At 47.7% G+C, this 27,505-nt stretch overlaps 1 protein-coding gene across 8 annotated transcripts in view; it reads right to left on the minus strand.

Annotated features, from left to right (window-relative positions):
- PLPP4 (phospholipid phosphatase 4) overlaps positions 1-27,505 on the minus strand; it is a 219,104-nt gene that overhangs the window by 57,142 nt on the left and 134,457 nt on the right. For 4 of the 8 annotated variants that reach the window (XM_045068860.1, XM_045068859.1, XM_004751815.2 and 1 more), the window contains 4 exons: positions 17,449-17,557; positions 7,614-7,704; positions 2,660-2,723; positions 906-1,030 (listed from right to left, as the gene is read on the minus strand). In XM_045068860.1, coding sequence (XP_044924795.1) covers positions 906-1,030; positions 2,660-2,723; positions 7,614-7,704; positions 17,449-17,557 — 389 coding nt within the window. Of the gene's footprint in view, positions 1-905; positions 1,031-2,659; positions 2,724-7,613; positions 7,705-17,448; positions 17,558-27,505 lie in introns of those variants that run through there. The other 4 variants (XM_045068863.1, XM_045068861.1, XM_045068862.1 and 1 more) reach the window with 4 other exon arrangements.

Consider the following 27,505-nt stretch of genomic DNA (forward strand, 5'->3'; position numbering starts at 1 on the left):
AACACAAGCTATGCCTTAGTCATCTCTGTGTTCCCAACACCTAGCACCGCTGGCACCTCAGTCACCCAAAAAACACTGCTGGAATGAACCAGAACACTCCGGAACCTCAGCTCTGGTTACAGACAACGATATGGGTACATACTGCTGATTTAAAGCAGCATCCTGAGTACTTCACATACACAGTGACTACATTTGATGGGATAATGCCCTACACGCCCTGGCATAGCAGCTGCTCCAAATGTCAGTGACCAGCAGTCCTTCTCTTAACCCTCACCCCAGCCGGAATGGAAGCATCATCATTCCCACGGTACACCACAGGCGCTGAGGAAAGAGTGGGTAAGTCACAGAGCTAAGACCTGGAAGAGCAGGGTCTGTCACTACAAAGACCTGTGTCCTCTCCACTACACACCCTACACCTGATCGAAATATTTAGTCTTGGCTCTAAGGCTGGTCCCAGCCCACATATCTATAACCAGACTACACAGTGAGGCGTGCACCCACACACGTGTATGTATTGTGTGTATGTACATGTACACACACACAGTACCATCGCTGAAAGAATACGCCAGAGGGAACATGGAGCTGAAAAGCCAGTTGCCAGGGAACACGGTAAATTGCCCTGCCCTGTTAAGCTCCTGAATCATCCTGCCAAAGGGCCAAGTGTCCCATGTCAGGCTCCACTGAGCTCACAGAAGCAACATATACAATATCTTGTAAACTCTATAGAGCCTCATCCCCAGGTTTATTACTTTCTGTTGAATTTGTGTTTCTAAGCCTACAGGGAAAGAAACATGAAATGTGCTCAACACTCGTGTCCCAGCACTTTCCTCTCCACCGAAACTCCCAAGGGAAGTGGCCAGGAGACATGACCAGGAATTAAAGGGCATCCCAGCCTCGGAACTTACAGGAGGAATGGATGCTGGGGAAGCTTTTGCGGCCCTCGGACACCAGGTCAGGGTCACCCGTGCAGTGCATTTCCGAGTTCATCACTCCATCTGGAAAGCAGCGGTAAAAGAAATCGGGGCGAGGTCTACAAAAGACACCATGGACATTTTCAATATAAAATGCTGCCATCACAAAGGAACCCCCAGCTGATCCCCACCTTTCCCTGCTGCCCCCAGCTCCTCCTCCTGCTGTCCACACCAATGCTCCCCTGGCACCACTCCAGACTCAGTGATCTTGGGGAAAGCTCAGGTTTCTGGGTCAGAAAGCTCTGAGTTGGAACTCTCACTCTGCCACTCATTTTCAGACCTTGGGAAGGTTCCATAGCCTCCCCTAGCCTCAGCTTCCACATCTGTAAAAGGGGAGATGAATACCTGCCCCAAGGGGAGGTCGTGAGGGCTGGAGGAGTGGACTAATGGGAGGCACCTAAGCACGGTGCCAACGGAGAAGGTAGTTCCTGCCTCCAGCGACAGCTCGCATTCAGCGGCTGCTTCCAGAAGCCCAGACTCCAGGCTCCTCAGGTCCCCACATCTTGAATTTGGATGGTCAGTTGCCCCTCTTTGAATAGCGGGTCTCACCTAACCTCACTGAGACCGAGAACCCAACAGCTCAGCTCCATGGTACAGAGCGCACGGCCAGGTAGGCTGGCCTCCCTGGCCCAGGTTGGGGACACAGACCTCACGGGGCATGGGCAGAAGTGGGGCCCAAGGTTGAACCCCCTCCCGCAGGCACAGCTGGTACTTATGGAGCCATCACCAGGTACCACACACAGTGCCAAGCACGGCACCCCCATCATATTACGTGATTCTTATGTCAACTCCGGGACTTCCTTCATCTGACAGGTGCAAAAATGAAGGTTTAGAAAGATTACACTCCTGTCCAAGGTCACATCCAACCAGCAAGTGGAAAAGGCAAGCCTGCGCCCCAGTGATTGGATTCCTGCACTGACACACTTCACCCCGTGTTTTTCTGCCTTCCTCTGGGTGAGGATTCTCACAGAGATGGGTGATGGCTAATCCCTTCCCACTAATTCAGCTAATATTTGCTGAAGGCCAGCCATGGGCAAGGCTTTGCTGGTGCTACAAACACACGGCCCCTTTTATGCACATAGTGGGTCACACCAACTCTTTCCAGTCCTGAGATCTAGGCCTAATAATAATCTATCAATATCAATAAAATATCAATGACCATCATCAAAAAATCTCTCAGAATTTCTGGGGTAATCTCTCCCCCCTACTTGGCTACTGCTTCTCCAAGTGTGGTTATTCACCTACTGAACCAGAACCTCAGAGCAGACAAGGCCTGGGAACCAGCATTTTATTGGGGCCCCAAGACAACTCTTAACACACTAAGTTGGGAGAACACCACTGCTCCACGGCCAGGCACTGCCCAATTTGTAGCTACCTTCTTCCCCCTAGGTGCCTGGCTAGCACCCTCCCCCAGGCCGATAATCAGTAAATGCTGAGCTTCTGAGATGGGAGCTAACCTGTCCAAGGCCAACAGCCAAAGTCAGGCCTCAGATCCAGGTCTTTCTGACAGTTCATCTCTATGGAAACTAGCTCACTTCTGGAGCAGTCGAGGGAAAAGGCAAGATACATGGAGAACAGAAATCATGTCCCGGGGGCAACCAGAAGTGTTCCTTAAGCCAAAGCTCAAAGGCCAATCCACAGATGACCTTGAGAGTCTTAGCCACCCTTGGTTTCTTCCTGGAACTTACCTTCCCACTATTAACTTAATAGTGTTTGTGCAGACTCCATTCAGAGCAAGAGCCAAGGACACCGCTACAAAACAAAAACCAACAGACAGAAGAATAACCAGCTGGCTCTCAAACCACAATCATCGTCATCAACATCATCATCATCATCACTGTTACATCATCATACTATTCATTACGACTACGGACATAAGAGCCAATAGTTTAAAAGACGGGGAAGTCTGAGTGGCGAGAGTAAAATACATTAAGGCAAGACTTTGGAGAATGGCTCATAAAATCCCAAGCTTCTAGGACACAAAATTTATCTATTCTCCTTGACTAAAATTTTTAATACTGGAAAGGAAACTATCCATTATGTTTTGGCCTGATATGAACAGATTTAATACTACAGGATGTCGAGTTTCTTTCCCATGTTCTTTACAAAACATAACTTTTTAATTTGTTTCTGGCAACTTCTCAAACATAATTCTAATCAGAGCAGCTGCTGGACTCCTTTAGAGTAGGACATTCCCATTCCGCGATTATCTCTGTGTTGACCATCACCTGTTGACCGCTGTCCCTTTGTTACCAAACAAATCACCCTCTGAGAAAGTAAAGAGTCCCAACACCTCCCTGGGTTCTGAGAAGGTTTGCCTAGGTGGTGCTTTTTGCCACCTGAGGCAGTAGGAACTTCTGGACTATGTTATTAGTCCATTATTATTATTATTATTAATTATTATTATTATTAATTAATTATGTTATTAAAGCCTGGGGACTTTTTCTTAATAGCTTGGAAGGACATTGCTAGATAAACTAAGATCATTCAAAGGGTACCTCACAAGTCTCTCCTATTTTATCAAAACCACACAAAGGGTGAATCAATGTGATAGAAGGTCAAATGCCTTGCATACAAACCTACAGAAGCCCCATTCCAATGCTTTGTTGAATAATAAAGCACGTGAGCTACCATTTCCCTTTGGCAGCCATTGACTGTTCAACAGTAGCTGAGATTTATGTAAGAAAACAGAGCTGGAGAGATATTTCCAGGAAGCAGCTGCCTAGAGCAATGCATGGCTATTAAGGGAGACAAACGTGTTCTCCGAACAGAAAGTACCGCACAATGGCCACCACCGTCACCAAGGGCACAGGCCACAGAGACTGATACAAAACCTATCTGCTTTTAACAAGTCATGGGAAGCAGAGAGAACAGAGGGGCCAGTTCAAATGAATATCTTTGTCAAAAGGAAAACTAATCACCTCAGCGTGAGATGGGCCCCAATGGGCCCTATCTGAGTGTGGCAAGAAGACGGATGGTGTGGGGAGAGCCAAGCAGGAGTCACAGCCCAGCACTGCCATTAACACACCAAGCAGGCAACTGGGACGGATAAACTGGAAACCAGTGTGTAGGAATTCAGAGAGATCTACTGATAGAATTCTGCATGCACAGACCCTTCCTTCTAAAATGCTGACCTTCCTTCTCTCTAGCCAGCTCAGAGCCCCCCTGAGAGGTCTCCTTTGCAGAGAGGAGGGAAAATGCCCTGGGCTTTCTTCACTGCCATATTCTCCCCAGAGCCAGGACAATTAACAGGCTGTGAGATCACCCAGCACGACTGGGGTCTTTTCCTGGTAGAGCCGCTTCGGCGGGCTCACGGCTGTGTTTTCCCCAGCAGGGCCGGCCTCCTTCTGATCCTGGTCCTAGCATGGCCTTAGCACAGAGGAGGTCTCTGGGAACAAGCATCGCCAGCTGATCTCCCAATGCCCTTGGGGAACTTCACAGACTGCTACATCAATGCAGAACACCATATACATCCCCAGTCTCAGCACTGGGTTGGCTTTATTCTAGCAAAGAGCAGTTCTTTGAAAAGTTTCAAGTAACTGAGCTAGAAAACCTGTAGATGTGATGTAACTGCCAACAGCTGGCAACTTCACTCTCTGATCCAGAAGCCTGAAGGAGACAGAAAACAACGGAGATACTGACTGACAACATTTAGGGTGAAAGTCCTCTCATCATTCTGGAAGTAAACCGAATGGATTATTTTCATCTGAATAGTACAACCCCTAGGGGACCACTAAGGGGGCTCTCATTGAGAGCAGAGGGTAGGCTGAGACCAGATCAAGAGGCATGAAGGACTGCCTGAGCAGGAAATGAACAGCCCCAATCAGGAATGCTTGCCGATTAACAATAACCCAGTGGGTCTCTTTCATAAGAGGCATGCTGACAACATCCCACAGCACTGTGGGTTTGAGAGAGCAGGCAAACCGACAAACCAGGCTGTGTCCAATAAAGAAATTCAAAATAATGTGTCATGTGAGTTAGCCCACAAGTGGCCTGTATGGAGAACACTACTGGTCATACACATCCCAGAGGTTAGAGAGCTTCTGTTGTTACTTTGTTTGTTGTTGAGAATTTGGAGCTGCAGGATTTCTGTAACAGGAGACTCTTGTATCGACTGGCTGTTCTGCAGCCGAAATTCCTAAAAGCAGGATGCTGCACAGGCACAAGCCTCACCCGTCTCATCTGCAGCAGAAGCGTGAAGGTGGCCACTGTGGACGTGTAGGTACGAGGCAGTCTTGGGATCCAGGGACCTGAGCACCAAATCACTCTCACTGAGAAAGTCCTGAATTCTAGATCACATTGGAAATGCGACACCTGGTTTTCTGTCCTGACTTTTTAAAGATCAGTCCTTCACCCCCTACTTCTGAGGATTCCTAAAAGAAGTGATTTTAAAAAACAAAAAAGTCGTGTACAACAGGAGGCTCCCCAGGCAGGCTTTCATCTATTTAAGCAAATAGAACATCCAAAGACTCTAACCTTCTCTGTTAACATATACAAGGCAGGGTGTGGTTTGCAATTTTGAAATGTCATCTAAGGGAGATTTCGTGGAAAATGAAAAAGTCTAGAGAAGTAACTTACTGCCACAACAACACCCAACTCCAACAGCTGGCAGCAAATTATAACCATAACCACAAATGACAGCTCTTACCCATAGTCAGATCATCTAGGGACTCCGAGCCAGGGAAACAACTAGAATAACAAGTGAGGCGAAGGGATTTCCAGGTCAGCTGAGAGAGCTGCCAGCAGGACCTTGGAGACACCACCGGGATATTTATCCCAACACTGCCCTGGCTGCTCGGGCTACATGGGGAGGGCACCTATGCCCTCCTTGGAAAACCTGACCTTTCTGCCACTTCGGCTGAGGGGAATCTGAGCATGTGATTGCCAAATCCCCAAACCACAGATAAGCAGCCTGGGTACGCATCTGACCCGAGGCAAGCTGACCAGAGACTCGTGACTGTTGTGTCCAAGTGTGATAAATGAGTCGAGCCAGAGGGTCTGCCTGGGAAGACTCATCTATGAGACGAAGAGCTATTTGGAGGTGGGTCCTGGAGATGATGGTTCTACGGGTGTGGGCCAGGAGCAACCACCCCTGCAAGCCCAAACCTCATAGAAACCAAAGGCAGGGGCAGGATTAGGCAGGATGTGTGACAGGAAGAGGGAAGGCATATTATAGAGAGGAGTGTGTCTCCACCCCCACTGGCCCAGCTCCCAACTCCAGTCCCCACGAAGCTCTTCTGTCCATTCTCCCCCCATTCTTGGGTATTTGGGAGATTGCTCATACAGTCCTATAACTAACCCCTAATTTATATGAGCTAATTGGAGAGTGATTCTGTTCTGTTCAGTTAGAGCCCAACCAAAGCCTGGTTATGTAAGAAATATTCCCTGTTCTGCTTCAGAGCACAAATCCCCTTCGCTGCTCTGCATACCCCAGATGTTGCCCTTACCACCCCCACTCCTGTACCAAGAAAAGAGAAGACCACATTTTGCTACATTTCCATTTCCTCAAAGCCCAGTAATTTACAAACATACTCTTGGAGGTGGGAAATCTCATTTTTCAGATATCTCTTACTGAATGAATGGTAAGTCTATACAATATACCAAAAGTGGTTTATGTGAGGGTTTGGATAGTTTTTATTGGGATATCAAAAAAATAAACATAATTCAGTACTTCTAATGATCAGAAAGCTGAAAACCTGACTATTGGGTAGTTTATTTTGGTTACTAAGCAAGTGAATTAGCTTTGTTTTCTCTTAATACTGTCATTTACTCATTTAACTAATATGAAGACCATAAAAATGTTTTTATCTTATTTTTAAAAAACATTTTTTCTTTAATACTTTATTTGACAGAGAGAAATACAGTGAGAGAGGGAACACAAGCAGGGGGAATGGGAGAGGGAGAAAGAGGCTTCCCGTGAACAGGGAGCCCGAGGTAGGTCTCGATCCCAGGACTCTGGGATCATGACCTGAGCCAAAGGCAGAAGCTTAGGGACTGAGCCACCTAGGCGTCCCTGGTTTTTTCTTAAAAATGTCAAGCTCGTGTTATATGCAGCTATGGCTTAGCTTGGAGAGAATTTCTAACAATGGTATCATAGTCAATGGCAAAGACTGTGGCACTCTTTATACAATAACAACTGCTTAACTGCCAAAATGCCTCCCCCAAAAAATGAGCTATGGGGTTTATTTCCAATTTCTATTATAGTTTACATCTGCTTTTGACCTTTGTGCCTCTAGCCAATGATGACTGGTCAAGAAGTCTATAGTTGATTTCTGAATTGCCCGTAATATAGACTTATTAGCCACAGACGTGGGATTGGACAGTCAATGGCAACAATTTCAGATTCTCTTTGCTTCATGGCTGAGAGCTACCCTGCTGCGGTGTCTGAGCAGCACAGAGCTCAGAGGTACACTTGGACATTCACATTCAGCACAATGGACAGCGACAAGACTGCCCCTAAAGGTAAGATGCTTACTTCTCTGCATTGGCTTTTCTTAGGGTTAAAAGTTTATCTTTCCTTATTTCTCCCAAGCTTAATTTGACCAAGAGAAAAATCAGTTGGGTGCAACAGAGATTTTTAAAATCTACTGATCTAATTAAGTCCAGCCCCATCCCCTAGAGCAGGAACTGTGAATACTCTACCTAAGAAGGCTTCCTTAATTTCAGTCTTGTCTGTTCGCCGGATAATTTTCACCACACAAATAACAGCCAGGGGTGTGAGGAAAGAAATTGCCTGGAAAAAAATAACAAATAATCCCTTATGAGGACAGCAGTTTGCTATCAGAGGGCTGACTGATAATTAGTTCAAGTTAGTTTCATTCAAACTCACTAGTTGAATGATCTTACTGAACTCCTGACCTCAAAGAAAGAAAGAGGATTTATATCTATAGTTAGAGACTCTGAAGACTTAAAAAAAAAAAAAAATTGGAGATCTGATTGTGGGTTATAATTGATTTGAAATTGCTGGGAGCCATGTTTAAAGTGGTGGCTTTTTAAACAGAAACGCATAGCCTATAATCATGATGACTCAGCTTTGCCAGCAACCCCCCTCACATCCTCCCCAGCAGAACGGTGCAAGAACCCTTGGCCTCGCATCCCCAGCTCTCTGGCAACATGGGAGTAAGGTGGATTTGCTTACAGTCAATTCATCCATTTCATCCATTTCTTTGGTGTTCTTTTGTTGAATTTCATTTCCTCCTCAAAGCAGAGTTTAATCCTTTCGCTCGCCACCTCTCTTCCTTTCCTCCCTCACCTTCCCTCCCCTGGCGCAAAGCACACAAAAGTGCAGTAAGTGTTTAATGAATCAAGCTGGTTGAATTCAGATGCAAGCAGCACTCATTATAGAACCCTTTATGAGGCAGGAACTGTGTTTGGGTAGCATCAGGTACTGGCATCTCTTAAATCCTCTGATGACTCTGTGAGTGTCTTTGCAGGTTTGGGGACTCAGTGATGTGCCCAAGGACATAAAACTAGTGAGTAGCAAGGCTAGGCTTTGGAGATCAGGTTTTCTGCCTGCCATATCTTGCCTTTATTCAGCATTCTACAATTAGTAAGTCGCTTTTGACATTCCAACAATGAAGAAAAAGTATTTCAGTTACATCTTTATGACTATAACATCTCAGGATAACAGTATCAGAAGTGACTCGATATCTTGCAAATCCACAACTGGCCCAATAGTGGCAGGAAAGGTAAGGTATGGTAACCAATGCTCACACTTCTGGAAATCTCCACCTGTACTCAAATGCAATGCCACTTTGTGGAAAGGGGCTTTCTAATCCGACTAAGGCACCGCTGGGAGACACTTTTCTGTTACAAAAACAGAAATCACCCAAATGAACACAGTCTTTCAAAATGACTAAAGATGTGATACACACTTGCTACAACCAGATTGCCAGAGCTCAGCACATCCTGGGGTCTCCCCTTTAGGAACTGTCTTTGGAGGCAGTTCATGAGACCTGAGAAAAGCCCTCTCCTTACTGGCCGGTCTCTTTCCCACCACAATGGTAGTCACCAGCTTGCTGAGCCTCCTGATCAGCTGTGGCCCTAAATGAATCAGCTGTTTAAACACCAAATGGGCAAGTCCTATCACCATGGAGGGTATTTGGAAGAATAAAAATCAAAGGGCAGCTTTAGAAGAAGAAATTCAGAACTAAAGCAGAGAATTTCCCCCAAAGGCAACTGGAAAAGACAAGACTCACTTGAGAATTAATAGTTTCGGCAAACACGGGCAAGCTCCCCTGAGTGCCTCGGTGGATCTCACCCTTGAAGAACAGTCAGGCTTGTTACAATGTTGAGTCCCTCAAGTATACTCACAGGACATGTCTGGCAATCGACACTTTGTAACAAGCATCTCAAATGATGCTGGTGCTGGTGACTGAGAATCACTGCGTCAGAGTTTTGAATAACACATTCAGTGGTGGAAGAGTGATGACTAAAGCCCTTGCTTGTTGACATCCAAAGTTATGGTTAAGGTCAAAAAAGCCCCCACCTCCTTGTTTCCTCTCACATCAGGCGTGCAGCACGAGCAGGCCGCACACTCCCAAATAGGGGAAAGCAGCTCACTGAACAGTGAACAGCTTGGCAATGACCTCACTGACAGTCAAAGATGAGAACAACGTGCGACTGAACGAAACATTCCAAGGCAATCCCAGATGACGTACTCTAAGGCTAGAGTGAATAAAACCCCAGAAAAGATATAAATTGGCAAGACTTTCCCTACCTCGGAGGCTGTCTACAGGAGATCATGAGCAGGAATATACCAGCCAAGAGGGGACAGAGACACCACAGGGGAGACCGACAGCTCCAGGCCCATAAAGAGGGGCTGGAGAAGGCACTACAGCTACCCAGTGGCTCCAGGTTGCAGCTTAGTGGCCGAGGGGATCTCCCTGAGCACTGCTCCCTGCCCCAGCTCCCCTGCTTCCACCAGATCCTCACTCTGATGGCCCAACCAGACTGCACTTCATTTCACCCAGACTAGGATTTTCCTAGGTAGATTCATGTTGGTTTCTCTTCTAGAAGCACTGACAAATGGCTTCCTGAGCCAGTGCTAGGCAGCCCGAAGGGCCAGGGCTCCCCAGCTCATGAGCTCCCCGAGAGGGAATCCCTCAGACGAAGCTCCCACTCAGAAGGCTACAGAAATCTCTGTGCATGACCGCACGCCCATCTTTCTCTCCTGCCATCATCCTAATGATGTTTGGGCTCCAGTCCCAATTCTTCCTCCCGAATACATAGCTGTCGTATCCTCAGACAGCATGGTCTTCAAATCAGCACAGACAGAGACACATTTACATCAACCATGAGCTCCCCTTTTTACTAATATTTTCCAACTAGAAGACAGGAGTTAAGAGATTAGCCCCAGAAGCCAACACATTAGGAAAACAACTTCCTTTTGGGCAAAAGCACCTCTGAACTGAATAAAAGAGAAATGAACTCTCCTTTCACCTGAAACACCAGGTTGAATTACACCTCGTGTCCCGCCCCCCCCCCAAATCCTGGTATACCCCCCCCCCAATCCCACACAAGCGTTTAGAGGCCGCTCTTCTGCCACCCGAGCCCATGAGGGGAAGATGGACACAGAGACAGGGAGGCGGGGAATGGTTACTTCTACTTCCAAACGGATGTGGAGATGGAGGGCAAAAGGGGGCAGGAAAATTTCCCTGGTACAGTTCTCCCTCGGGTTAGTCTTTCCATGGCTTCAAAATTCTTTTGAAAATCCTGGGAATGAGCCCAGTGGAAAGACAGTGAATGGTTAGTGCTTCTTAAATGGGACCTGAGAGAGAACAGAACAACCAGCCAGTCACTGCTGTTGGATGCAGGGGACAGAGGGAACTCTCTTCAGGCTTGAGTTTCCCTCACTAGTTATGAGAAAGGGGCTGCTCACTATACGTACATAAGTCAGGCAACCGGGCTACGGTGCTCTGAAAACTCACGAAAGGCCATGGTCTGTTCTAGGCACCTGAGGCAAATATACACACTAATACATCCTTACTTGATGGATAGGAAGCTAAGGCACAGAGAGGTTAAACAACCTGCTGAAAGTCACACAGCTAATAAGTAGTAAAGTGAGGATTTGTACCTAGACTGTTTAAATGAAGCTCTGTGCTTTTATCTTTTTTAATGTTAAAAATAAGTCAGAGTTTTTTGGTTTTTTTTTTTTAAAGATTTTATTTATATATTTGACAGAGAAAAAGTGAGAAAGGGAACACAAGCTGGGGGCATAGGAGAGAGAGAAGCAGGCTTCCCACTGAGCATGAAGCCCGAGGTGGGGCTTGATCCCAGGACCCTGGGGTCACTACCTGAGCCAAAGGCAGACACTTCATGACTGAGCCACCAAAGCACCCCTAAGTTCTGTGCTTTGAACCATGATGTTATAGCAGTTCTCACCTTAGAAGTAAGAAGCATTAATAAAACATGGTAAATGCCGTTTCTCTAGAAATGGGAGGAGGAAGTAAGTGGCTCATGTCCAGGAACATAGATAAGCCACAGAAATGTCAGTGGCAGGTGTCACAGATTAAGCACCTAGTACATGTGAAGGGCCCCAACTCTTTTGAAGGAAACATTATTCTTGCACAGCCCACAAAACTTAGAACTCTGAGCAATAAGTGAATTCCCGAAGGCATGCACGTGGTGGGCCCAGGAACTGGAGTCTTGAATCACAGGGATCGCCTAAGCCTCATCTTGGCATGAGATGAGAAAACTGAGGCTGAGGTCATTCTTGCATTGAGAAACACTTTGTATTCTACGGACTGAGCGTGCCCTGAATGTGCCCAATCTCATCTGATCTCGAAAGCTAAGCAGGGTCAGGCCTAGTTAATACTTGGATGGGAGACTGCCTGGGAATACTGGGTGCTATAGGCTTTTTCAAAAAAAAAAAAAAAATTGTAAGCTACTGATTAATCGTACTCCACACAGCCCACACGTCAGAATAACATATAAATCATCAGGCAGGATCCAGTGCGCAGCTGGTTTTGCACGATGCTATGCACCGGGCTGAGAAGCCAGAGCTCTGCAGAGGGAAATGTAAGGAACAGACCCAGATTCAGGAAAGCCAGGGTCAAGCTCCAGCCCTGACATTTACCAGCTTTCTGACCACCAGCAAGTCACTCTACCTCTTCCCCTCTGAGACTTAGTCTCCTCATCCATAAGATGAGGTATAATGACATCCATAACAAGTATTGTTGCTAAGATTTGAATTCACCAGCAGTTACTGAATGCTTCTTATGTCCCAAACACTAAGCAAAGTGCTGTAAGTCTATCGCCCCAGCTTTCAGCACCATAGGAGGGAGAGGCAAATGTTATTAAAGCCCCTTTCTATAGACAAGGAAACTGAGGCACTGAGAGCGGAGGTCATTCTCCCAAGCCACAAAGCTACAAAGTTGATCTCAGGCCATCCACTCTGGAACCTGCCCACCCAGAGAGTCCAGCAGAGTTAGCCTCCAGGGAATGCTGGCTGTTGGCTACAATGTCATTATTTCCCAGGGAAAACTGAACAAATGATCCAAACCAGTAAAGAAGAACCAGGATCCTGAGACCAGACATTTGGGAACAAAGCGTTTTAAGTTCCCGCCCACTCTTCCCTTAGGTCTGAGCAGTCAGGTTGGAGGTCAGGGACAGGGAAGAGCCTCATCTGCCTGGTCTCTACCATTCCCTACATGACCAACATCTACACCAAGGACCTGCCTGTGCATCGGCCAATGAAACTAACCCAGGAAGTGCTGTCAGTCCCCACCCAGGGCGCTGATGTGAGGCACAGTGTGGCCAGGATGCTTCTGGAAAATGACAAAGCCAGACTAGCACATCTGGAGTGGGAGGGGCATAAGTATATCAAGAACTTTTAACAACCAAAGGGTCAAAGCCAGAGTGCCCTGATGTTAGGATGTTTGCTGGAGAAGAGCTTGTCACTGGGGTTCATTCATATCAAACAATGGATGGGCGCAAAGTACCTTAATTTCTGGCTTTTGACAGAAAGGTGTGCTGAAAAGTGCTTATAGAGACAATTCAGGATGAGCAGTGCAGACAGCTGAAAGGGCCTGCTGTGGGTAAACAATGACAGCCCATTGCAGAGAAAAGAGCTGTCTAAGACTTAACCAAAAAGTCTAAAAATTAAACTGTCTATCACGAGCCAGCTTTGTCTCTTTTTCTTTCCTCCTCCCCGCAAAATTGACTTTCTGTCTTCCTCAGAAGCATTCTCTACTAAAATAGGAAACCCTGTTATCAAATCAACACGATGTCAGTAACATCCTACAGAAGTAAATCTTCTGGACCTGCTGTGGCCAGGACAAAGGACAGGTCTTGGGTAGACTTGTTTTTTTAAACCAAGGAGAGCAACTGGGAACACTGATCATTCCTTCAACTCACTACTTGAGTTCCCCTGTTCCAGAGCCTGGCTGTGACCATCCAATCACGTCTGTGTCCCCCATGAGACAGGGAACCATCTACTGTTCAGCAGTGCTCCTCCAGCACCCAGCACCATGCTTGGCTCAGACAGGTGCTTTCTAACTGTCAGTCTAATTAAGTAACAATTAACTAACCTGAAGCTGTCCAGAGTCTGCTTCTATCCCTGCCTTCCTCTGCCCCCTTTACACACAGATACACTAAACACACTCCTATTCACTGCGCCCACATGGCCCCTGCCATGTCTGTGCCTTTACACACCAGCCCTTCTATGTGCAGTCCGCTACTCACCACCTCTCCACATCCCCTGAGTTCTCACGGAGACATCACAGCTAAATGGGACTGTGAGGATCTGCCCTCTGGCAGCTGGCATTCGGATCCAGGTCTAGTAACTGGTGGTTGTATAACCTTGGACAAGTTGCTAAATCTCACTGCAGTTTCATTTTCTCCATTGAAATTATGGGATTACAAAAGTGCTGACCTCAACAGATGGTGAGAAGATTATTTGAGATGCCACTGCAAAGTGTCAAGCACAATTCCTGTATTCAAGAGATGTTAGATGTTGTTATTACTGCCGTGACGATGATGATGATGGTGGTGATGATGGTAGTGGTGGTGATGGTGATGATGGTGGTGGTGACGATGACGATGGTGGTGATGGTGATGATGGTGGTGATGATGGTGATGATGATGGTGGTGATGGTGATGATGGTGATGATGATGATGATGGTGGTGATGATGGTGATGATGGTGGTGATAATGGTGATGATGGTGGTGATGACGGCGTGATGGTGATGATGATGATGTTGATGGTGATCATAATGGTGGTGATGATGGGGTGATAGTGATGATGATGGTAATGATGGCGGTGATGGTGATGATAGTTAAGGATGATGACATGGGTAATGGTGGTGGTGATGATGCTGATGATGGTGATGGTAGTGGTGATGATGATGGTAGATGATGATAATGATGATAGAGGTGATGGTGATGATGATGGTGATGATGATATGGGTAAGGGTGACGATGAGGCTCCCTATAAGTTTGAATGAGCCTCTAGCCCTTTCTAAATTCTGTTTTTCTTTAGTGCAATCTCCCCCAGGATACCCTCTAAGGATATCTCTAAAGAAACCCCCCATTCCGAGTTCTCACTTGACTTCCCATCACCTGAAGCTCCTATGGCTTTCCTAACCCACAGCAGGTTCCTGGAGTGTCCCCTGAATGTACAAAGACACAACTACTAAGAGAGCAACAAAAAGTATTCTAAAAAGCAAAATCCAGCACAAAGTCTCCCTACACCAAAAAGAAGATTTCCAAAGATGATATGATAAACCCCACACACTCAGGAAAGAACCATGACATCTTTTGAATAAGGAAGCAGCCTTCCATAAAGACAGCTAATGGTCTGTGAACACCCAGGAAATGCTAATTCAAGACTGAGTATATGTGAAAAGAAATCTCAGTCTGTCTCTCTGCTCACCAGGAACCCAGAGTCATCAAGAGAAACAAACTCTCAGAATCAAACAACCCAACTACATTCAGTTTCCAGGCTGACAGACATAGTCATCTTCACTCAAAGTGCCAAAGACAGAACAAATGAAGGGGCTTCTGGGTGATATGATCACCATTCACTCTGCTCCTCTAAAATGCACACATGTACACACACACACACACACACACACACACACACATACACACTCACACACCCCTCCAGAGGCCTAATTTCCCAATCAAAAGACATCTGGATAATTACGAGCTGTCTTCCAGTAACACTTTGGTTAAAAAGTGAAAAATGTTGCCTTTAAATTAAAACATTCCAACCAAAAGTAAAAGAGACCCCAGGACTTTTTTTATTATTAAGTAGCAAAACTTGAGCTTTCTAATGAAACCAACATAGTTATTAAAAAAATTACAAAAACATGTTTTATTACAGTCTTCCATAAATATCTGAAGGCTTTAAAGGATCAAAGCAAACAAATGATATTTTATATTAAACGTTTACTAAAATCCAGGAGGAAAAAAATCTAATTAATGCGGTAACAAAGTATTTTTCCTCTTTGTGTTACGTGTATTATAAAAATATCTACTGCTTTCCTTGGGTTATAATGGAATTGTACTAAATCTTGTGACCCAATGAATGAAATGCATCAACTACTATTAACAAAACGAAAGGTTGAACTTATCTCATTAGGGGACTCGAGGGTAGGAATCAGGATTTGAGGCTGAATACACTTCTATTCTCTGAGAATCACAGCACTGAATAACTCCTTTACTGCCTTGGGTCCTCCACTGCCAACATGCAAATGCGCCCCCTCCTACTCGTATCTGCAGCCAGAATTTTTGTGGCATTGGTATCTAGACTTCAAAACAATCCATTGTTCATAAATCTAGGACACAGGCATAAATTTCTCACCATATCCCACATGAACACTCATCTCCAAATTGTGTTTTATAGCACATAAAATGTGAAACCTGGGAGGAATGTGGATAAGTGGGAAGTAGGATCTTCCCCCTTTCAAAACCATGGAGTAAACTAGTTAGACATATGCAAATTCCTCTATGGCTAGGATTTATAGGAGATTTGAGTTGGAGCAGAAATAGAAAAAGTCTAATTTTCATATTCAAGTGTTAGGTAATGCCTAAACTCTTCAATTTCCCTGAAATTTACAAAAACCCAGCTTAGTTTCCAGTGGAAAAGCAATTATTAAAGAGTAATTAAAGGGCACCTGGTGGCTCAGTGGGTTAAAGTCTCTGCCTTCGGCTCAGGTCATGATCTCAGGGTCCTGGGATCGAGCCCCGCATCGGGCTCTCTGCCTGGCAGGGAGCCTGCATCCCCCCCGTCTCTCTCTGCCTGCCTCTCTGCCTACTTGTGATCTCTGTCTGTCAAATAAATAAATAAAATCTAAAAAAAAATACTAAAATACTACTTCAAAGCTGATGTGATGTTCTGAGCATTTCAGGATGTTTGCAGACACAAAGATCCTTTTAATCATCACTAATTAATAAGATTTCCTTACATAACATTGGAGGGATTTCTTTCAAAATGTCAAAAGATTCCTCGTGTGCCCTAAGAAATCTCTGGCCCCATCCCTTACGTTCCCAGAGGCACAAGACACAATGGCTGGTCAGCAGGGATAAACTTCAAGCCAGATGGCTGGCCACCCAAAAGTCATATTACTGTTCTGTAACAAAGAGGAGCTTAAATATTTCCTCTGCTACAGAAAGGCCTGATGGCAATTCCCCAGGAGGCGATCAGCATCCACAAGGAGTCCTGGACACTGGGCCCCTACTCTACAAGGCAGCCTCAGGGCGGAGACCGGGCTCAGAGGTGGCTGCTTGGATCTGAATCCTGGCTCTGGCACTCACTAGCTGTGTGGATCTGGGCACGTTCCCTCCTTTCTCTGGGACGCAATTCTGCACCTGCAAATGCGGACAAGACTAACCACTTTCTCACTGGAATGATGGGTGGGATTCAATGAGCTAATCTTCTTTCCCAAGCTCTCAACAAAGGGTCCGGCACATCGGAAATGAAATATAAAAGGCCTTGATTGCCATGGGGGGGGTCAAGGTGAAGAGGTAAAAGTAAGGCCACTATATCCACCAGCTCTCTGGATGCTGGGCCATTCACTCTAGAGGCAGAAAGACACAAAACACTATCTTGGGACTGAGTCATACAAGGCAGTCTCATCCGTGGATGCCTGACCAGCTAGAACCAGAAGAGCCATTCACAGCACCCTCGATGGTGCCTGAGTCTGGTAAAATCGAGTTTTATCCTAGAAGGAGATGGAGCAGGGAAATCGGTTTCTGGTCTGATTTTACTGTAAATACTTGGGAAACAACTCGGCCCAGCTCAGGTAAGTGGGTCCCTTCTCTTTCCAAAGTGGCAGGTCGATTACCAGTTCTCACATGACCAAGCAGCGTCCGTCATGATCTGGAACTGAGTTTCATGTGATGGGCTGCTCCCCTCCTCTTTCTTCTGGAAAGCTCACAGTCTTCAGCCAGGGGACAGAAGAGCAAAAACGGAAACCCATCTGGTTCATACTTGGGAGACTGGTCAAATCAGCCATGAAATCACAGTACTTACAAACATGAGGCGGGTAGGTATGTTGTCAGACTGCACCAAAGGATTTTTGTAGAGCCAGATCTCTTCTGGCTGGATGACTCTCTGGAATGGGTCCAAAAATTCTGTGAAACTGAAACAAAACAAAGACAGATACGTGAGGGCTTGAGTGCTCATCTGTCACCTGTAGTTCCCGAGAAGGCCACGGCCACAGGCCCTCGGTGGAGAATCCAGCCTCTGGGGGAGGAGAAGGGAATAACAGGCTGCCCTGGGAGTGGAACATGAACTGAATTACTGAGACTCTGTAGAACCTTCTGTCAGCACCTGCCGCCAAAGCCCAATTCTGGGCATGAAGGACCAGCGGCAAAGCTGACATACAAAGACCATAGAAGTCCGGACTTCAAAGTGAACTAGGAGCCGAAGGGCAGAATAGGGGTGGGGGGGTCTCAGAGTGGGGCAAGGCCAGGCCAGCAGCGCAGCTCTGGGAAGGAAATGTGCTCAACATGGAGCAAAGGTGAAGGAGCGCCAGGAACCACCTTACAAAAGAACCAAGGGCTCCTTCCCTCCCTTCCCCTGATGGTGCTGACACTTCTCCACCAGTAGGGGGCAGAGTGAGCAAGAAAAGCCTCCCAGAGAAGACTAGGTTGGGCAGGAGGAGCACAGAAAGGAAGGGAGGAAAAGAAAAGAGACACGGGGAGGATTCTGGGGCTGCTGCCAAGAAACCAGACAGCATTATGCACCCACATCTTCCTCTCAGGACCCTCCCAACCCCTCCCACACCCCAGGAGCCCACAACACCCAGGCGGAGGGAAAGCAAACACCGCCAAGAGGAAAACGGGGCAGAAAGGGGGCCGGGGGGACAGAGCCCGCAGGGGTATGGTTTGCTTTGTCAGACTGACCCACCAGCCCAGTTCTCCGGCTGGCGAACTCAGTTCAGAATGGGGGTCCAACAGAGCCAGGCAGAGGCTGAATGTCTTTTCAGACCTAGTCTCAGAGGTCTTGTGTCATCTGGTGACGTGTGAGTCCTGCGGTCAGCCCAGATTCAAGAGGGGGGGGTGGATGCCCCTTCTTGGCAGGGATATAGCAAGGTCCCACCAGAGAGAGGCTGCTTAAGATGACAAAATTGGGTTTAAAATAATGATATGCCACCCCCCAGCTGTCATCACTGCAATGGGCCCACGGCTCCCCTCTCGGAGGCCCCGGGACCTTGGTCTGCGCGCCTTCCCCACGCAGTCGGCCAACCACGGAGCACATCCCTCTTCACCCGGCTTGTCCCCCAGATGTTATGACCCTCTTGGCTATTTTTTATAAAGCCTCATGCAGCCAGCCTTTTGCACACTTCCACATCCCACCCCAAGGAGCTGCAGCCAGAACGCATTTATCAAGCAAATTATATCCTCCGGGAGCAGCAGAGCCAAGAAAGATAGATGTCCCTTCTCCAGCCACGCTCCAGCCACCAGTGTCTGCCTGCGGGAATCCAGACAGTGAGGCAGCTACGCAGAGGACGTGGGTCTCCGAAAGCAAACAAGGGCAGAGATGGGCCCGCGGTGAGATGGAAAGTTCTGGAGACGGTAGAGGGTGGTGACCACGAAAGGACATCGCAGGCCTGGAAACCCCCTTCCACAAGCTCTCTGGAGGTGGTCTGGACGCCAGGAAACAGAAACCCAGCTTTCAGGGCACAAGTCTTGTACTTACGGAACAACCAGTCCCGGGAGGGGACAGAGAGCTGGCAACTCCAGCCGGCTGCCCCGTGGTGCCAGTGCTGCTGACCTGTGGTCAACCTTTGATTCACAAGGGGCTAAGGCATCCACCTCACAGGCAAGAAACTTATGAAAAATGCAGAATCTTGGGACTTAGCCCAGATCTACTGAATCAGAAACTTCATTTTTAATAAAAACCCCTAGGGGATGCACAGGAGCCCTAGAGTCAGACACACACAGCTCTCTGGCAGGAAATGGGGTGCTTCCCCGTTTTGGCCTTTTAAGAACCAAGTTAGCCAATTTTGCCCTATCCCCCCTCCTCCCAGACCATGACTCTCCGTGAGACTTTGTAAACTAAAAGCCTAGAAGAAACGTCATGTCAGGGCTTAATTATGAAATCAGCATTCCCTCCATAAACAGCTGGTAAACGTCAAAATAAATACAATGAAAACCAAATACGGCTATTAAATTCCACTTCGGCACTGTTGCCTGGGAGTCTCGCCTGCCCTCTCTCTGAAGGACCTCCAGAGCTTCCCCGCGAGGCAGCGAGGACGGAGGGACAGGTGAGGAAGACCAACAGCAGCTGCCCCCACCATGAGTGCAGAAGTGGGGACACCCCATCTGTCCTCTGAAATCACTTCACGAAGCCCATAAAATTCTCTCCAGCACTGCTGTGGTCATGGAAGCAGGTCAAAACATTTTGATGGGAAAAGAAAGGAGTTACTACTAAAGTAAACATGTCATTTTCTTTTGTGAAGATTCTAACTGCCCAAAGTCAGGTAACTTGCTGTTGGATGTGGATCCAAGTCATGCTTCTTTCATTTCTTGGCTGTTTGAATTTGACAATTATCTTAATCAAACTCCCTATCAATTCTTGGCAAAGGAGATCCGTGTTTCTGCCTTCTCCCCAGCTTTCTGATAATGCAGTCGGAAGAACTTGGGAAGCATACACTGTGAAGATTCAAAGATGTTATTCTAACTTTATGCTAGGCAATTCTCTCTTTAATTAATGTGTATGTCCTCCTTAGGCTGGGTTCCTATCTCCTCCCCGCGCCCCCCTGTCTTTCTTTTTCTCTTGGTGGCCAGTCCTGTTTCCACAGTCCAGCATGACTTCAAACAGCCTATGATATCTGCTTGTATAGGAAGGAGTGCAGTAGGGGACAGACAGCAGACCATCAACTCTGCCTACTGTTTACTCGCTCAGCAAACCCTTACTGAGTGCCTGTGATATGCCTGGTATTGCTCTATGAACCCTGGTGAACAAAACATATGTGGTCCCCGCTCTTGCAAAGATTACAGTCAGGGGACCCTCAGTGCCAACTGATTGGGGAATGAGATGTTGAAGTCTTCAGTTACAGGTATCAGAGTGCTGTCTACACAGATCACCAGCCCACCCTGCTCTGAGGAGATGCCAGATTAGGAGCGTTCCAGTAGTTGGACCCAAGAGAGAGCCTCTAGCCTAGAGCCACTTATAAGAACCTTGACCCCTGGAAATGTTATAGGATGTGTATCTATCACTGTTCACATACCGAATGTGCCAACAGATTTAGCCCAGAGTTAGGAAACCAGAAGAATGGCTCATCTTGACATCACACTAGCAAGGATTTAGTGATGCCTCTGTCCCCCATACCTCTTCTAACCCAAAGTCAAGTTCTCAAAGGCCCAGAATCTCCCCATTATCTTCTAAAAGACTCCACAGACTTGCCAATGATCTTAAAGTCATGGACCTTGATAACATACCCTTTTCAAGAAAAGGTTAACACTTCAGTCACATACTAGACACAGATTCCTACCTCCTTTACTCCCAACCGAAAACAACACACGATTATACTGAAAAATGAACTTAACCAGACCCTTAAACTTGGTGTAAATCCCTGCTTTGGCATTTGCCCACTGGGTGGCTTGAGAAAAATCACTTAACCTCTCTGAGACTTCATATCCCTCCCCCCGCAACCCCTCCCAGGATGACCGTACCTTCCAGGGCAGTAATAATATTGCTATCATTAGTGGTAAGAAAAGTTGGGGTCTGGCATGGTGTCTGGGGGCACTGGATGCCTCAACCAAATGCTCTTCCTGCAACGTGGGCATGAACAGAGCTGAGGACACACTGTGGATCTGAGAAGGATACCCCTTCCCATGATCCCCTACCAGGGAAGAGAATCAGACAGGATGTCAACAACTACCACTCACCACAGGGCCATTCTGTGAGCCAACAAGGACCTGGGCAGTCACTTCTGAACCTTGCAACATGCAGGAGGGAAAATCAAGACTCATGAGAGAGAAGTTTTCCAAGCAAGAACAAAGTAAAGCCCATTTCTTAATTGAACTCTCTAGTTCAATTTGTCCTCTCTAGCGGGCCTCTCTCATGCAAGAGGGAAACCATGGACAATTGGGCTTTGGATGTGGTCAGCAGACAGGCAGCTACTACCGAGGGAGGAGGGGACTGGATTTACCATTAGTCCTGGGGCTGGGGTAAAATGAAGCTACAGAGAGAACATGCTGATTAATCATCTCTATGAGCCAGCAGGCCAGGGACGTGCCCCCGAACAGCCTTCTCCTGAGTCTGGTCACTGGCTGCCCCAAAGACAAGAGTAACAATTTTTATAAAAAATAGCTAGTTACCATGTTCGGAGCCATCTTGCACCATGCCCTTGACTGGACGCTTTCCAACGTTACTCATTTACTCTCCGTAAGAGCCCAGTGAGACAGCAACTGCTGTTATCCCCATTTTAGAGTTGGGGGAACTGAGGCCACAAGGAGAAGGGTCTCTTGCCTAAGTCATCACAGCTCCACGTGCCATGGAATGTCCATTATCGCACGTCCTCCTGAGCACACTCTGGAACTTTAAGGAAGGAACATGCAGATACACCCACGCACACACACGCACACGCAGGCATTGCCCACCACTGTAAAGACATCTGCAATTATTTTAGTGAGAGGTATCGTTTTCCACAATTAGAAATAGAGCCTTACTCTTGGGAAAGGCAACACGGGATATCAGTTCTCAGTCAGGGGGAAGACTGAGGTCAGTTGGATGTTTGTCGTGAAGGAGGGGAGGGAAGAAATCACGAGAGACGTGAAGCCCCCGAGAAGTTGCTTCCGCCAGCCCCTTCCTCCCGGCTCCTGGGACAAGCAGGTGCCCCTGCACCAGAGCTACCTGCCACTCACCTGCCCCTGGGAGAATGTCATCCAGGAGACCAGCCTGGCCAGATGAGGAACGGCTCTCTCTTCTCTGCAGCGAGCCTCACGAAGGATAGAAGGCAGGCTGAGCGAGGGCGACTGCTACCCGGGGCCGAGGCGCAGGCAGAGCCTGGCTCCAACACTCATGCCCTTCCCCCTCCATGGGCACAGACTCCGGAGGGGCAGCCTGGGCTGGATTTCCACTCTCCCTTACTGGCTGCGTGACCTTGGGCAAGGCACCGCCCTTCCTGGCCTTGGTCTCTTCCTCTGCCAGGTAGTGCTGACAAGAACGCCTATCTCAGGGGGCTTGGACAGATTCTAAACAGGGTGAAGATGTGAAGTGCTAGAAGGGCACGGGCATATGTTGTTGGCCTGCGGGGGAAAGCCTTAAACTACAGCCCAGTATCACATCCTGCCCTCAAAGCTGAAACCACAGGGACTTCAAACAGGTTGACCACAAGCTCCCCGCCCCCTCTGCTTCCTCAGGTAAGGTCCCCCCACCAAACAATCCTCCTTACCAAGAGACCACGTGCAATTTCTGCTTATCCTGGAGTGTTGGGTTTCCAGCCCTTCCCAGCCCAGGAATAGGCCAACCACATCCTCCTGCAGGAACCGGGGACACCCCACGTTCTTGGTACTACAGAGCCCGCCTCCCCCAGGCCCTGCTGGTTTGCTCTCCAGATCCTGGCCCTGCCCAGCCGGCAGCATCCTCCCCTCCTGCTGTGAGTATATGTGACCAGGAAACTCCGTCCGTCTCTCTGTCCCATCTTCAGTGTCACGTACAGCCATCCCCAAACCCCAGGGTAGGAATCCCTCCTCGTCAATGGGGTAAAGACAGGGTATCAGAGCACATACCTCTGGCCAAGGCCCTCTTGAACATTATGGGATTAGACCGTGGTGGAAATATGTGGGCCACGCCTGGGAATGTCCTTGACCTACCCAGCTCCAGGAAGGACAAGAAAGGACCCAGAGGAGGCAGCATGAATAAAACCAAGCCGCCGCCCCAAGACTCCCTGTTCATGCCAGCTCTTCTTCAGCTTTTAGGAACACAGCCCTATCCTGCCTCCCCCACCTGTGGTTGCCAGTACTGCAACCACAGACACCCGTGTGCCTCTGACGCACGAAGTACATGGCACCTCAAGGAACATTCTTCCCAAATACGTATACTCTGACCCTAATCAAGTGTTTGGATCCCACTTCCAGAGTATAGGGGCAGGAGAACAAGTCAAATACCCTCAAACAAATAATTAGACAAGTCCTGGAATAAAGCTAGAAGGAATATTCCAGACTATAAGAATCTGCAGAGACAAAACAACCAAATGTAACATATATTTGACTGGATCTTGGGTCAAAAAAGTAAAAAAGCCATAAAAAGAAATTTAGAGGGTAACTAAGGTAATAACAAGGACTGGACCAAACCAGGTATCAGGTGCTCATCAGGGACTAGTACTAATTTCCTTCAGTGTCATAGCACTTGGATATGGCGAAGAATGCCTTGTTTTTAGGAGATGCATTTAGGGAGCTTAGGATAATGATCTGTCAGCAACTTCCTCTCAAATAGCTCAGAAAATTGTACATAAAACATATAACTACAGAATAAAGCAAATAGCGTAAAATGTTAATTGCCCCATCTAAGGGGAGTGGATGGAAGATCGTTCTACTGTTTCAACTTTTCTGTATAGTGGAAATTGGTCAGGACGAGAGGCTGGTATAGAGGGGTCCAGGAGCAGGAACCCCCAAAGGGGGGAAGAGCACAGAGGCAACAGAGCAATGGAAATACAGTGTTAGCAGAGCTGGGGAGTTGAAAAGCTTCTGTTCTACCTTGGCCGCTTATGACCTGTGTGACCCTAGGCACAGAACACGTGCTCTCTGAGCCCTGGGTGCCTCTCTAGAAGTGCAGCTAACCATACCCCGCACACCACCCACCCCGACCCCGCCTTCAGGGCCACACTGAGGAAGGAACAGTGAGGTCGTGCACAAGGACCTCCACATAGATCCCACTGTGCTGTGCTCAGCAGATGCTCCCTACCCAAGAGTCATCTTCTGTCACAACAGCATTTTCAAACCACAGCATGGAAAAAGCAGGACACACCCAAACCCGCCTGCCACAGAGCAGGGGCATACATGGAAGTCTATTTTGCAGAAGCACCATATTCAAAACTATTCACATCACTCCGGAACTCCAAACATTTAATCCACCAATTTCGGAACGTTTCTGCAGAGGGTGCCTCCCCTCTGGAAGTAAACAGAAGGCAGAAAACATTTTAATTGTCTGAATTCAAACAGAAAATCCTGGTCTACACATACGCAGCCTGCAAAAGCGAATACATTGGGTCCAGCTGGGGCTTCATGACCTGGAGAAGTGGCTGAGGCCCCTCCCTATCTGTAAAATGAGCAGCACACTCACCTGAAATGTCGTGAGAATTGGGGTATCATAACTGGGGTCCATGAGAAGCAGTCAACGATTGGCATGAAGACTACTGATCACTGGAAAACTCCAGATTTAAAAAAAAAAAAATCCTAAAAAAATGCATACCACATAAGAATGTTTGGCCCTTATCTGGGTCCTGATTCAAAGAAATCTGGTGTTCTTTGGATCAGGGTTTACAAATGGTATGCTGCTCCTGGGGAACTGGTTCAGTTTTGTTGTTGTTGTTGTTTTAAGTTCTCATTGGTTGAGGTTTTCGAAGCATTGACGTATGAAATGATGCCATGTCTGGGCTTTGCTTTAAAATACTCCACCAATAGTGTGGGAGGGGGAAACGGATGAAATCAAAGTGCTGGTAACTGATGGAGGGTATTTGACAATTTCCACACCAAAAAAACTTTTTTAATGATTTTGCTCATTGGCCCAAAAGATACTTACCAAATTAAGTGTTTTATCAACAAAAGCAAGTGATGCCCTTGGAAAGCATCATTTCAGGCAAGTCTAACAACACAAAGAATAATGAAAAAAACTCAGCAAGAAGAAAGGAGAGACAAGGGAAGAGGTCACATCCTTCACAAAAGGAGGTTCCTTCCAAAACCTGCACCCCTAGACCTCAGCTTGAGGGGCCCCAAGCTCAAGGGAATGAGGAGTCCTCTTCCTGGCCCAGATGCTGCCCAGACTGGATGTCGGGAAGCAGACTCTTAAAAACTAGGGTGGTGAGAGGTCAGTGACAGGGAGCGGTGGGTGACAGGTGACTATGGGTAGAGCCAGGCCACCGAGCTTGGGACTCCAGGAAACCCATGGAATCTGCTTTCCACTGGCTGCATGCAGGGCTTCCTGGAGCTCAGAGTCCTCCCTCCCCCAGGAAAGCTCTCCCCTCTGCAACGAACATCCTCTAAGCCAGACACATCTCCAAGCAGAAAATGTTGCCCACACGGTGTCTGAGCCATAGGCAAACAAAAGCCGCTCAAAAAAAAAAAAAAAAAAAAACAATCAAACAAACAACCTAGTAAAAGAAGCAGGAGGGAAGCATATATTTCTTTGCTAACAGACTTCGTCTCCAGTTAAGCTCTGACTCCAGAATGCCCAGTGAAGCATTCGCTCTTGGATTAAATAAGTCTTCAGGAATGGAGCCAGAGCGTAAAGCACTCTGGAACATTCTCCCTACATTGCATGGACCAGGCCACACTGAGCAGAACACTGGGGCAGAACAGAATGCCACTCCACACTCAGGACAAAACCCAGTGAAGACAGAACTTAATTTGAAGGGGCTTCTGGGCTGGAATTTTCATTCAGACACACCAGCCAGGGGCCCTTGGAGTGTCTCTGAGCTGTTCCCTCCCTCCAGCCTCATAGGACTTCCTCCTGGTGTCAGTCGGCAGCCGGCAGGAAGGCAGCAGGCCTTGCTTACCCAGGTCCTTGGCAGACAGCAGCAGAGCCCTGACCTGAACGAAGCCCCTGACCATGTTCTCCATGACCTGCTTGTCCACGTTCTAGAATGATCTTCAGCTGGGCTGCTAGATGAGAGGAGGCACATGCGTGACACGAAACAGCCACAGACTGGAAGGCTAAGGGCTGGGGGCAGCCACGATCTGAGGAAAGGCTGATGGCAGGGGCCAGGGTGGAGAGCATGTGGGGAGCATATGAGACAAGACACTGGGGTACACCTGCCCTTGGCATGACGACCTGCTCGGCAGCTGAGGTCTGGGGAAGGCAGACGTTTCCCCTCTACCCTGAGGCATGGCCAAGCCTGTGGTTTTTAAGCAGATAAAGGATGTTCACGTTGGTCCCCAAAGCCTTTGGTTGTCTGTAGGCATCATTAAGTGTTTTCCTGACCACTTGCATACAAACCCTCAAATCCTTAATGCAGAGTCAAATTGGCCTGTGGACTTGGGCTTGACCTTGCACAGTCGCAGACACCCCTGTGCTGGTTTCTGTGGCCCCAAAGATGGCCAGCTAGAATCAAGGACCTAGCAATCGCTGCCTGTTAGTATGACTCGGCTCTATGGCCGGGATCCATCTGCTCGCTTGAAACCATCCTAAAAGAAGGATTGAGAACAGCTGGGTCATCACCGCTGCTGCAAAGATACAGCGGCTTCGGGCTGAGTGGAAGGGCCACAGCACAACACCAGCTCCAAGAGGGCACCAGGGATTCTCGTCCGCTTCTGATCAGAGCTGTAGCCCCAGGGCTTAGGGCAGTGCCTGGCATGCAGTAAGTGCTCAATAAACACATGTTGCATCAGGACTAAACAAACCCATGGCAGCTGTTTCTATAAAGACCCAATCTTCTGCCACACGGAATCCTCAGCCAGAGGCTGGCACCTGGCTGCCCTTGGACTGAAAGCAACTTATGGCTACATTTGGTCTGGGCAGCTCAGTGGTTTTTTTCTTTTTTTCTTTCTTCTTTTTTTTTTTAATGTATAATTCATGGCCAATATTTAAAAACCAGGAGCTCTTACAGCAAAATCTGAATCTCTGGCTTCCAGTGAAGAATTTGATCTGGCAACATCAGGCCCACATCCCTCCAGGGCAACCCGCTGACAACGGAGTTAAGAAGAAACTGCCCACTTGGGAGGGCAAAGCCTGCCCGGGGTCCAGCACCCACACCTGCCCCCACTCACGCTGTGGCTGTGAATCCCCCCAGCTCGACTCTACAATGTGACATCTGGGCTCATCTCTGTGGCTGCTATAGGCTGACCGCTGGCTGGGCCCCGAGTGGGGGTCACTTCACAGTCTCCAGGATCCCCCACTTTATGAGGCCAGAGCCCCCAAT

The sequence above is a fragment of the Mustela putorius genome, unplaced genomic scaffold (genome assembly GCF_011764305.1).
Source record: "Mustela putorius furo isolate JIRA1106 unplaced genomic scaffold, ASM1176430v1.1 tig00003909_pilon_pilon_pilon, whole genome shotgun sequence".
NCBI lineage: Eukaryota > Metazoa > Chordata > Mammalia > Carnivora > Mustelidae > Mustela > Mustela putorius.